The 13,092-nt window shown below is 43.9% G+C and overlaps 1 protein-coding gene across 4 annotated transcripts in view; it reads left to right on the top strand.

Moving 5' to 3' along the window:
• BDNF (brain derived neurotrophic factor) overlaps positions 1 to 3,239 on the top strand; it is a 38,674-nt gene extending 35,435 nt beyond the window's left edge. For all 4 annotated transcript variants that reach the window (XM_008931461.3, XM_018081790.2, XM_018081791.2 and 1 more), the window contains one exon: positions 1,726 to 3,239. In XM_008931461.3, the coding sequence (XP_008929709.1) occupies positions 1,726 to 2,487 (762 nt within the window). In that variant the 3' untranslated portion in view covers positions 2,488 to 3,239. The remainder of the gene's footprint in view (positions 1 to 1,725) is intronic.
• The last annotated feature ends 9,853 nt before the right edge of the window (positions 3,240 to 13,092 follow it).

The following is a 13,092-nucleotide window of genomic DNA, read 5'->3' on the forward strand; positions in this document are numbered from 1 at the left end:
CTTTTAAAGAGGAAGAGAGATGGAGGGATGAAGGAAGAGTTGCACTGAGGTAAAGAGAATTCTTGGCCAAAATGTTGTTCAGGGAGGGGCTAGGGGTGAGGAGGGCATGGACACAAACCCAAACACTTTCCACCCTGCCTTCATTAAGTAAACTTTGAAACCCATATTTTGGGCATTTCCTTTCTAGTACACATTTTATTTTATTTGTATGTTTTATGATAAATTGTCTTTCCATGTTCAAGTCTTAAGAGTACTAGTTTCCCACAGCATATTTGCAGGAGATAAAGTAAGTCTTTTTACACAGCACCCTGTTGGCAAACAGAAACAGCATTTACTGCCAAGTATGAGGTACTTCCGAATGAACTTCAAAAGCTCTGAAACAAGCATTAGCTGCTTCTTCAAAAATGTGAACAATGCCATTGCTTTCTAGCAAGCAGGACTGGTGAGAACAGGGATCAGAAGGCGGAAAAATAACAACTGGATGTGATGGATGTTTTAGTAGCACTTGGGATCAGACAGAAAGTATAGCTCTCTGTCACTACAGGATTTGGGGGGTTCTTGTAACAGTACTTTCCTCCTCTGCTCTTGAGGAGGAAACAATTTCTGCTCTGATCTCGTATGGAGACTCAGCAAAGCTCTTGGGAAGGAGCAGTCATACAAGCTCCAAGCTGTTGAGAGTGCTGATAGAAGTGAGTTGTGCTGACTCCAAGCCTGGTGAAGAGTTTCTTTACCAGCACTCCTTTCTGGTGCTACCCCCCTCTCAATGGGGACAGAGACAAGCATACACGTAAACATCAAAGCACAGCCCATGGCACACGCCAGACCTTGGGGCAGAATGTGAGAGAAACAGGCAAACTGTCTTTCGGTATGGCAGTGGGGCTGGTTGTGCTGGAGTTCATGATGGGCTCTGGGCTCTAGCTAGGTTTAAATAAATGCTTTGCCCACTTGAAAACAGCCAGTGTGAGGCTCTGGGAAACAGTGATTCTGCTCCTTTCACTTCGGGAGAGCTCTTACCAGCCCTGGAATCCAGCAGGGCCTTTCCGTGCTGTTCACATGATGCAAGCTGTCTGTGGAGCTCAAATTTGCTGTACTGTTCTGGGCCCTTTTCTTGTTCTGTATGTATGTGTATATACCTACTACATTTAAATGAGGAATTGACCTGCTGAGACCTCAGAATTTTATAGTTTCTTCCTGTGTTCTGAAGGTTGCTTTCAAAATACAAATGTAACTTATCCTGGTGCTGTTCAGGTTTTTTGTGGATACAACGATGAACTATTTTTGCCATAGAGAGATCTTAAAAATCAAATATTTACATTTGCACTTGAAATGGAAGTCTTGCCTTTCATGATTGTGAAGCTGTCTTTTGTTGCTGAAATGCTGCATTGCTAAGTAGCAGTTCTGCTTTTACTGTTACTTGAAATAGGTGTAATCAGTCAATAAATAAGGCGTCTGCATAATATCTAATCTGATACTTACTACAGAGAGACTTCGGCACATAAGAACTCTGACTTGCTGGGATCAATGTTGCCTAAGTGCAGCAGATGCTTTATCTGAAACTGTAAATGAAGGCACACTCTTCTACAAGAGTATGCTTTATCTCTGGTAACAAGTTGCAGCTGCGTGCAGCAGACCTCTGTAGAGAGTGCATAAAGTCTTGTGACAACTTAGGTGAATTTTTATTACTCCAAGCCTTGTAAGTTAATTTGTTTTTCTTGTTTTTAACAGTTCCACCAAGTGAGAAGAGTGATGACCATCCTTTTCCTTACTATGGTTATCTCATACTTCAGTTGCATGAAAGCTGCCCCGATGAAAGAAGCTAGTCTAAGAGGACAAGGCAGCTTGGCTTACCCAGGTCTTCGGACCCACGGGACTCTTGAGAGCCTAAATGGGCCCAGTGCTGGTTCGAGAGGACTGACATCGCTGGCAGACACTTTTGAACATGTCATAGAGGAGCTTCTAGATGAGGACCAGGACATCCAGCCCAGTGAGGAGAGCAAGGATGCAGACTTGTACACATCCCGAGTCATGCTAAGCAGTCAAGTGCCTTTGGAACCCCCGCTGCTCTTTCTGCTTGAGGAGTACAAAAACTACTTGGATGCTGCAAACATGTCCATGAGGGTCCGGCGCCACTCCGATCCAGCTCGCCGTGGGGAACTGAGTGTGTGTGACAGCACGAGTGAGTGGGTGACAGCAGCAGAGAAAAAGACTGCAGTGGACATGTCCGGGGCCACCGTCACAGTCCTGGAAAAAGTCCCAGTACCCAAAGGCCAACTGAAGCAATACTTCTACGAGACCAAATGCAACCCTAAGGGGTACACAAAGGAGGGCTGCAGGGGCATAGACAAGAGGCACTGGAACTCCCAGTGCCGAACTACCCAGTCTTACGTGAGAGCTCTCACCATGGATAACAAAAAGAGAGTTGGCTGGCGCTTCATAAGGATAGACACTTCTTGTGTATGTACATTAACCATTAAAAGGGGAAGATAGTGGGTTCGTGTTGTATAGATTATATTGAGACAAAATTATCTATTTGTATATATACATAACAGGGTAAATTATTCGGTAAAAAATAATTTTATGGACTGCATGTATGATGGAAGTTTATACAGTACAGTGGTTACACAATCTATTTATTGAACATATCCATGACCTGAAGGGGAACAAAAAGTCATTTGCGCACAAGTTAAAAAAAAAGAAAAAAAAAAAAACAACCAAAAAAAAAAAAAAAAAAAAAAAAAAAAAGCACCCAAAAAAAAAAACAACCAAAAAAAAAAAGAAAATCAAGCAAAAGAAAAAGTCTGCATTACATTCCTCGATAACATTGTGGTTTGTCGCCGTTGCCAAGAATTGAAAATATAAAAATTAAAAAAAAAAATAATAAAATTGCATGCTGCTTCAATTGTGAATTAATGATAAACTGTCCTCTTTCAGAAAAATAAATTGAACCAAAACATTCTGTTTACATTTTAGACAGTAAGTATCTTTATTCCTGTTAGTATATATGTTTACTGCTTCTAACTTCTGATAGCGTTGGAATTAAAACAATGTCAAGGTGCTGTTGTCATAGTTTTACTGTTTCTCTTTTACTTTTGAATTCCCATCAGATTTAAAAAAGGAAAAAAAAATCATTACCTTATTCTGGATTAAAAACAAATTTGTTTTTTGTATGTTGTGAAGGTGTTTGCAATAGCAATCCAACTACTGACAAAAAATAATAAAAAGAGGCAACTGAAAAAGAATGGTGATGTTCCACTTCACATTGTTGAACTTCAGGCTTAAAGACAGCACTTATTTAATTGTATGGTAACACGCTTTCTTGGTGGTTTTTTTTTGTTGTTTGTTTGTTTGTTTTTTTGTTGTTTTTTGTTCTTTTTTTTAATTTGCAGTCTTTTGAGACCTGCATTTGCTTATACTATGTTTGTTTGTGTTTGGTATTTTTTCTTTCCCCTTTCCTCCCTCTGGAGGGACATTGGTTGTGATCTTTAAAGTATTTCAGTTACCATAGGACTGGAGCTTATCATATAGAGAATATTCTATAGAGTGTTGAGAGCAATGATTTTCATGTAATAAAAGACTGTGCTTGGATCAAATGTCTTGGTGAAGCACTAGAAAAAGAGTCTAGGAATGTGATGGTGGATCTGAAATCAAGTTGGTTATGGGACTTAATAGCTCAGCCAGTTTGGGGACAAATAACAGTGATTTGGGTTGAGTGAGGCCGTCCCACTTGCAGTCACTGCTGGGTCCTGTGCATTCCGTGAGAGAGCGAGAGCTTGGCCCTGTACGTGGATGCCCTCACCCTCCACCCACAGCATGCCAGCAGCCCAGGCCTGTAAAGCTGGTGGGCAAACTCTGGTGGTATCTCTGCCTGTAGGAGCCCAGGGAACGAGCCGGGGAATGAGGCAGAAAGGAACCCTGCCCCTGGTAGAAAGCAATCACCATCGAGTTTGTGTGGCTCAACCTCTGCCGTCAGCATTAGTTTGTGAAACAAATACTGTCCTTAAAAAAATATTCTCGGAGTAAGTGAAGGGCAAGTGCTGGAGCAGTTGGATTAACTTGCTTACGGTCCCCCTCTCACTCTCCTGACAGAAGTATTGCTGAGAAGGTTGTGAGGCTGAGAGCTGTGCCGAGCTCTTGCACTGACTACCGAGGGCTGAGAGCAGAAATAGCTCAGTGAGCTCACTGAAGGCTGATGCTGTATTTGTAATTCCTGTAGATGAAGAAAAATAGCTGAACAAAGAGGAATATGCTGCAAAATATATCTCTGCTCCTGAATGCTGCAGAATCTGCGTTAATTAAAACCTGGACCAGGGAAAGTTTACTGAAATATGATTGCCCCCCCATAATGCTCTTTGAAGAGCATATTTAGCACTGAATTTATGTCATTACTTGTAGAAACCCACGCTGGAAGCTAACAGGCGCCTTCAAATCAGTAATTTTTTTCTACTGGGGGTAGAAGGGCAGCCTCTTCCTGAGGGTAACTCTGTCAAAGTGCTACCTTTTGCATTGGTCCTGTGCCTGCTGGACTGTGAGTGAGAAGAGAGGGTTGTGTGACCCACTTGAACGTCAAACTTCAGCCTTCCCCATCCATTGCTGATACTCAGGTTCCCACACAGAAATCAGAAATGGAAAAAGAAAAAAAAACCCACAAACCAAACTTATTGAAATGTCTCAAAACTTCAACTCAGGTGTTCTTTGTGCAAATTAAATCGTAGAATCAAAGAATGTTTTGAGTTGGAAAGGACCTTAAAGATCGTCTAGATCATAGGCAGGTACACCTTCCACTAGACCCTTTCATTCCCCTGTGGCCAGTACCTGTGTGTGTATTATAATTTGCATTTAGTGAACCCAGAGTGGCTCAGGAGCTGCTTAAAACTGCAGCACAGAAGTATAATGGTGGCTCCTCTCAAAACAAGGGTGGGTTGATTATAGGGAGGACAGGATGATGCTGATGTGTGAGTAACAATCAGATCACTCATCTAGATTGGAAATAAAAAGATAGCTAGGATGTGACAGTAATCTAATTCAGATACAGGAATAAAATAATTCCCAATTTAGATAAACTGGTTTTCCGAAAGAGAAGTGTTAATGCATCAATCATGCTAGAAATAAAGTTCCTCGTTTCCCAAAGTTAATTATGGCTGTATCCTACACTCAGAAATCCTCACCTGGCACAGTGAGGGTGGTGCTGGTGTGGCAGAATTAGGGCAGTGGGATGGTGGGTACAGAGGGGTAAAGGACAGCCCATGTAGGTGGGGGGGACTAAAGGATGGAGCTGGGAACCTTGAGAACTGTGTCCTGTAACTACAGCCAGAGTGATGCTCCCTGTAACATGCCAATTCTGTACCTACTGACATAAGGTGAAGCTGGCAATGAAGCTGCAGTCCCATGGCTCTCTCCTGCCTGACCTGACCCATCCATGGTCACAGGCTGAGCAGTTTTAGTTAAAGCAGAGACGGAGAGGGGAGGGGTTGGTTTTCTTTCATATTACTTAGTTAAACTCTTGCTGTGGTCTGTACGTGACAAAAGTATATCATGCATGTCAGCAGGCCTAGTGCTGTGTTAAAGACTCTTGCAACTGTAAGTTAATGTCTGTGGCCTTGTTCTCTATTATTCATTTTGTGTAACATAAATATTTATTGTATATTTATATAATTTTATGGTTTTTTGGGAAAATACTGAAATTGGCATTAAAATTTAAAAGCAACCGCGTCATATTGTAAATATAATTAAGCTATATTTAAGTGTACTGATTAACATAATATATGTTTAACTAGAGTTTTTTATGTTTTTAAATATATTTTCGAAATATATATATATATAAAACTTGGGGGGTTTTGGGGGACCATGTGACTCTTTTCTCTAATTGTAAAACAAACTTGAGTTTTACTATAAAGATGTGTGTTCTTTGTTTTAAAACAATTTTTACTCTATTTTAGCAATAAAATCTCACTTGGAGGGCAGATAGCCCCCTGTTTCATAGCTGGACAGTTAGCATCGGGAGGGGAGGGGTGGCAAGAATTTACTTCCCATAAAAGGTGGGAGTACTCACAGAATAATGTATTTCCATTTAATTCTAGCACAAAAGACATCATGAAGTAAAAACCCGTTAATGACATATATATGATTTTATTCAGGTGTAAAATAATGAGCACAATGGAAGTGAGGGGGAGGGGTTACTACCCTAGTAAGTAAGGGATAAGTCAGACATAATATCTATAGTCCAGTCATGTACCTGATTTTTAAATGGTGTCATTTATATTTATATCCCCTGCACTGAACTTTTTTATGACCCCATGGAGTACTAGGGGTGGAATTCCTTGAATTTAACATATTGTTAGCATTTCTAAAAGAATGTTCTCTACTACAACTGCCAAGCCCTTTGTGTATTTAATTATCCCATAGCCCTGTAACAATCATCCTCACGACGAGTAGAAAACTTTCATATAATGTAAGGGGGGGAGGGGGGAAAAGCACAAACCCAAACTCTTACCAAAAAATATATATTGCTGTGGATTTCTCGAGAGCCCAGCACCAGCAACATCTCAGAGGAAATGGTGCTTCTGCAGATTGTCATGAGTATTAAACACACGTGCCTGCACATTGCTTGCATTACTGTCATCTTAAAATAAGCTACCAGAAGCAGTAACAGACACTAAATTCTGTGGTGTGTGGATGGACGGAGCTGCATCACGACCACGCCGTGTGCCTGCAGGAGCTTGGCTCTGCTCGGACCCTGCCTCCTCCCCAAGGTAGGACAGAGATGGGTGAAGCTTATTAAATATATGTTAATTCTATGTCATGGGTACCTAGAGAATAAAATGGGCACCTTCAAAATATATATGGGCACTAACCATCCATCCATCCATCCATATATCCATCCATCCACATATCCATCCATCCACTACTGAGTCCTAGCTCTGCAGGGGAAAATAAAGGTATTTCCCTGGCTTTTATCACTTGGAGCAGAAACAAAGGCATATAGAGAGACTTTAAAATTACTCAGCCAAAAGCCAGTAGAAAGCAGTAAAAGAAGATTTTTAAAGAGAGTATTTGAAGGCTATGTTGTAAGTGTAATGAGAGGGGGAGGACACTTATTTCAGTTTGTCCCAGGTGGATCCAATACGCTGCTTCCAGGCTACTTCCCCTAATTAGGTCCTCATTGAGAAGACACCTTCTGGCAGGTCAATTAAAATGAAAAGGGAATGGATGCGCTTTTTTGGAGTAAATATAAAGAGCACCAAGGCTTCACCTTATGAAGGAATTGACATTTTCAACTCAGGAAGGTTCTGTGGGGTGTGTTTTGGAAGAGGAGGAGATTGAGGTTCTTTTTCTGAACCTTACTTTTTTATAGGTGGAGATTTGTTTTTTCTTTTTTTAAACCACTTCCCAGCATTTTCATAGTCAGAGACTACCCAAAAAAATCAGTCAGCGTATAAAAATGCGCTTATAAATCAGTGAATTTAAAGTGATAGATTTTTTTTTTTTGGTGCCTGTTGGAGAAGGACTGGAGATGGCACAAGTGGGTTCAGCTTTTCCAGGCAAGATTTGGGTTCCACCCGTGGAACTTGAGGCGCCTCTGGAAATCGGGTCCTTTAAATCCTGTTAGTGGAAGAAAGCGGTTGGAGGTGAGCTGCTCTTTGCTGCACCAGCCCTCTGCGTTGAGGGAAATGGCACGTGGCTGCTGGGTTGTGCCAGGGTGAGCCTGTAAAACCTGCCTGTGACCTGTTCCATTCTCCACACGCACATAAGTCACACGTACGTATATGTATTTATCTCGGTGTAAAATAGCTACTGCTGCTGCCAGCTTGTCTCTGTTGGTCTGGCTGCTGCTGTGTCGTTGACTCTGTGCAGAATTGCAGCCACACCACCTGTTGCTGCAGATCCCTGCTCTGTAGGAATAACGTGCAGAGGGAACCAGGAGTGGCAATTCCCGGTAATTCCCGGTGCCTGGGAGGACCACGCAGGCAGCAGGGGCTTCCCTGCTGCCGGGAGCCTCCCGCCGCCTCGGCTTGCAGCAGACACCGCTGATCTCATCCCAACAACCACTGCCAGTTTGCTCACGCAGGGATTTTAGGAGATGAGGAGGAGGATTTGGCACAGAGCTGCGAGGCTTCTTGCCTGACTCCTCTCCTCTGCCTCTGCCAGCTGGGTGAAGCCCTGCGTGGCAGTGGGAAGAGGCAGGGAGCTGCCTGGAACCCCTGGTGTGGCAAAGGAATGCCCAGGTGTGCTGTCCTGCCCACCACCCTGGGATCAGTAGCACTCTGCAGTGGGAGACAGTTGTGACTGGGGCTGGAGGCCTTCCAGTAGGGTCAGGGAGACAGCTAGAGTAAAATGGGCTTGGGAAAACCAAACGAAAATGTTTGGAAAAGAATGCTGTTTGTATGTGCAGTGAGCAGAAAGCCAAGTTCTAGGTACAGCTGTTGCTCTTGCACATTGGTACAGGGTGAAATGTTCTTCCTTATCTTCCTCTGAACCTGAATAAACCCCTTTAGGAATGCCAGAGTAAGACTCCAAAAGTATGTGATTTATTTGATAGGAGTGATCTCTCAGGTGATATACAAAGGGATGGTTTACAAGAAAGGAATATGTCTTGCTGGGAGTGAAGAGTTTTGCAGTTCCAGAAACAGCATCTCATATCTGCACTCAGAAAATGTTTCCCCTTGCAAAAACAATCCTTTCCTTATACTGTCCTCTTCTCCCCTTTATTAAAAAGAGACCCCGAGCAAACAATCTGGGGTAGCTTAAGCCTGTAAAGTACTGGAATTAGCAAGTTCAAGCTGCAGCTCATGTGCATAAACCAAGCTATCCTCTCCTGTGCTATGTTCATCATTACAGCTTTTAAAACTGCTCAAACTCTAAATAAGGGTGCAGGTACATAGTGTACTAAATATTCCTTCAACTGTCACCTATACTGAGGATTTTAAATTATTCTAATAAGGTTTTCAGTGATAACTTTTTCTGACCTTTAAAGGCCACTCTGTTGAGAGACTCATTTTTGCTCTAACCCCAGCATGGTCCTTCATAGAAGTTTCACTATGTTTGGACTCCAGCCCTGGGAATCTGTTATATCAAGACAATCTAAAGTATGTGTGACCATGTTTGTGTTACAAAAACAGTTAATACTGCCAGTGACACCATCTACTTCATTGAAACACAGCACAGTGAGGCCCTTTTGTTCCCAGTTCGACACTCTGCTCTTACACACACGGATTGGTACAGCTGCAAAATTGAATGGAAGGGTGTTTCCAAAAAACCCTATCTTTGGGAGATATAAAAAGAACAAATCTAGTGAGCTTTGCTGAAAGCAAAGTGCAGATGATGTGCTGCTGCTTCCCCTTTCCATAACATCCCTGCCTTTGCCAGTCAACAACAAATTCATACCTAAAGTCCTGTTTAGCTACAAGCAGAAGCCCAAACTGTGCAGCATCTTTTTTTTTTTTTTGGTCCCCCTGGCTTGCTTTATTCTTGGGATAAGCAAAACATGTGCTTGATGTCCCCATGTAGTGCAGCCATGTAGAGCAACAACACTGTCTCAGCAACACAAGTACATTTATTTAAAAAAAAAATCAAATCACCACATCACCTTGAAATTAATATCCTTTTTTGCCTTGTGGGAGCTACTGCTCCAGAGGATACAGCCATGAGCATGTGGTGCTGGTGCAGCTGCAGATCTCTCCTAACAGAAGGTGCTTGTCACCCTTGGACTGCGGCAACGGGGTGACATGTGGTTGTGTCACCTCATGTCGAATCACCTCACAGCTTGTTACAGCTTTTGACCACTAATTCCCTTGGGTTTGATTGACATATTAGTCTTGGAGATGAGGCAGTCTGCTTGTTTAATTCTGAAGAGTACAGGGAAAGTCTCACTCAGCTTCAACAGAACTATTCAAAACAGCCATATTTTGTTACACTCCTCCTTTAAATTCCCCCTCCCGCTGCCAGCTGTGCTGGTGTGGAGCACTCACCTCCCCATTTCAGGGGACATAAGTTCAGACATGCCTATTCAGTCTTGTTAATAGCTGCTGGTACATTCCTCTGAGCTGCACAGGTCTCTGCAGAAGAGCTGTCCTGGCAGGAGAGGGGCTGCAGGGATGCAGATCCCGTGCTTGGGAAGGCAGAGCAGGGCAGCCTGCTGCTGGCTTGCCTTGCTCTGCTGTGCAGTGCTTGAGTAGAGACATAGTAGGTATCAAATGAGTTCATGTTGGCAGACTGCAAGTCATGACACGGGGTAGGTAACCCTGTGCTTAAATACTGAAAGTGGGCAGTCTCAGCTTAGCACTCCAGGAGGAATAAGCCACGTCCCTGTTTTCAGAAGCCTTGTTGCAAACAAGCTGTCTAGTGAAATGGAAATTCATCACCTGAAGTGCCAAACAGCAGCTTTGTTTTCCAAGGGGAAACTAGGGCATGGGCTTGGAACAGGCTATTGGAGGGAAAACATCAGTTTGTGTGTTCCCTTAAAATATGCATTGCCTTTAGCTTCCCAAAAAGCTAAAAATCTTCAAGTGACTGTGTGCATCGAGGCCTCAACAGTCAGGTATTTTATTCCAGTGAGCCTGGCAAGCACAGAGAGCACAGGACCCTTTTTGACAGCTGTTAAATTGAGTTTGTGCAGTGTGGGACACGGAGGGAAGGCAGATGAACACATGAAATCCCTCCATAAATCTGTCAGGTGGGCATCCACAGTCAGCAGTAGCCGTGCTGCTCTTGTCTGTGCCTTCTCTAAATTAAACCAGAGATTCCAGGCATAATTCTGCATGTCCTTACAGCTTTATAATTGTTGCCTGCATGGAAAGTCAGAGGAATAATGAAGATAAAGTAGTGAAAACAATAGCTATACAAGCTAATTAGCCCTGCCTGTCACTGAAAATAATACAGTGGATGGGCTGATGTTCTAAAGCCTCGCTTGAACTCTCACAGCGGGAAGTTACTATGAAGAGATCCTGGAATAAAGGGTTCCCATAGCCAATGTTGTTTTTAGGGGTCTACAATCCATTACCTATGCAATGGTCACGTCATAAATTCCCTTTTAGAACTACAACACTCTGTTCTGTGCTTTGTAACACAACAGATATCTGTGGTTTCTAAGAATTGGTGCAACATCTCTAATAAAGTATGTATCAGCAGGGCTGTAACTACAGTGCAATTTACAGTTTGGTGCCAGTCTAATGAAATGACCACCTACACAGTGATGTGTTGGGACGTTGCAGAACAAAGCTGCAAGCCCAGAGACTTCTCCAAATATTCTTTCTTGGAGTTTTCGTTTTTCTCTCCTTTAAATAGGGCAATTTCCCCCTAATCACAGAGGCTAATTCTTCCTTTGAAAAGCACAGTATCCACTGAATTTAGTGGGAGGATTAATGAGCACTCAATAAATCAATAGAGAATAAACCTAGCAGAAGTCATTCTGGAACAGAATCAGTTTTAGCTCAAGAGGTTGTTGGGATGAAGGCTGGCAGAGGAGTACTCTGGGAGGTAATTGCCATGAAATTGCCCCATTTCTACCCCTGTCCTGGGCATAGATGTTTGGCCACTACTGGAGGTCAAGCCATGCCACACTGGTGATCTCGTTTGGTGTGAACTTCCTCAGAAATGTACTTCTCCTCTTGCAGAGTAACATGAAAAGGCCTGGACCCCACTGTGGTGTGTGCCTGTGTGGCCTTCAGCTCCAGGGCCCACTGACCCCAGAGGAGGATTGAGTGGGACCTTGCCTGGTCTGGGAGGCTGCTCAGAGGGCACAGTGGGTAGAGGCTTCTCCTGGGGTCTGAACACAACCACATGTAACTTCTTCCCACTGCCTTGGTCTTCACGCTCCTAAATTGTGTGAATTTGCCTTTCTGCTAAATTAAAGTCAGGCCTATGGTCTGGTTTAGATTCACATACATGTATTTGAGCTACAGCCAGCCCAGGGAATCCAGCTGGGATAAGAAACCTGCCATGCCTCCATAGTGCTACAGACTTCAGACACGGCCTTGGGCACAGCTGAGCCCCCCTGGCTCTGCTCTCCCATTAAGTTTTGCCATTTTGCTGTTGTTGTTGCTCTGAATGTTGCTCATTATAATTTACCAGCAGGTTGCCAGCCACAGAGCCCCATGCCTGGACATGGGCAGATGTCCCACAGCTGTGTGGCCGGCTGAGAATTCCCACTTTGCTTTGAAGGAAATGAGCTTGTTCCACCCGTCAGTTTTCATCCCCCGCCATACAGAGCACAGATCCTCTGCTTTGGTTCAGGGCTGTGGCCACCATCTATTTCTGCCTCTTCATGTGCTATAGATTGTACCCAGAGGTTCCTGTCACTGCCCAGGAGGGGGTTTTGCTGCATGTGCCCCTAAACATTGCCAAATCCCAGCGAGGAGGCACTTGAGGATTTACTTTTAGGGTCCTGCAGTGTTTTGCAATGTGCTGGTGTTGAAGCAGTATAATTATTTCCAAGTTGGTGCACTGTTTGTTTTGCACAGGGAAGTTTGGTGTTTTCCAGCAGCTGGGGTGTGAGTGCCATTAAAATCCCACTGGGCACTGCCAGGCAAAGGCAGGTCATGGAAAGGCAATGCGTGGCACGCACCCACGCCTTGGAGATGCCACTGTCACAGGCAGCCAGCACCCTACTGTGCCCTCCCAGCCCAGGGCCTGAGAAGACCCAACACCAGAAATGAGCATGTATTTGATCTGGAGGAGAGCCAAAGCCTGGCCCCTGTGGGAGGTTGGACTACCCAGACCCTCTGCAGCAGGCGAGGGCTCTCATCCTGCCTGTGCTGGGCCAAACCCCATGGGAACCCATTTGCCTTGGAGTCCACGCTGCTCAACAGCTATTGCAGCTCTGCCTTCAGGCACAGAGATTTTCAATACTGACTTTCTAAAATCCTGCATCATCAAACCCAGACAAACTATCCCAAGGCCAGGAAATGTGTATGGATGCAGAACTACACTAGAGTCCCACACCTTGGTGATGGGGTGGCACCTACCCATGTCAGGCTGCCATAGGTGTCCTGTGCCTCATCCCAGTTCACCCCAAAAGCCATGACCCCACAGATGTCCATCTAACCATGAAATTTTAGCTTTTTGTCTCCCATCCCACTTCTGCACACCAAGAGGCAA

Source organism: Manacus vitellinus, unplaced genomic scaffold (assembly GCF_001715985.3).
Source record: "Manacus vitellinus isolate BGI_N305 unplaced genomic scaffold, ASM171598v3 scaffold_57_pilon, whole genome shotgun sequence".
In the NCBI taxonomy this organism is placed as follows: Eukaryota; Metazoa; Chordata; class Aves; order Passeriformes; family Pipridae; genus Manacus; species Manacus vitellinus.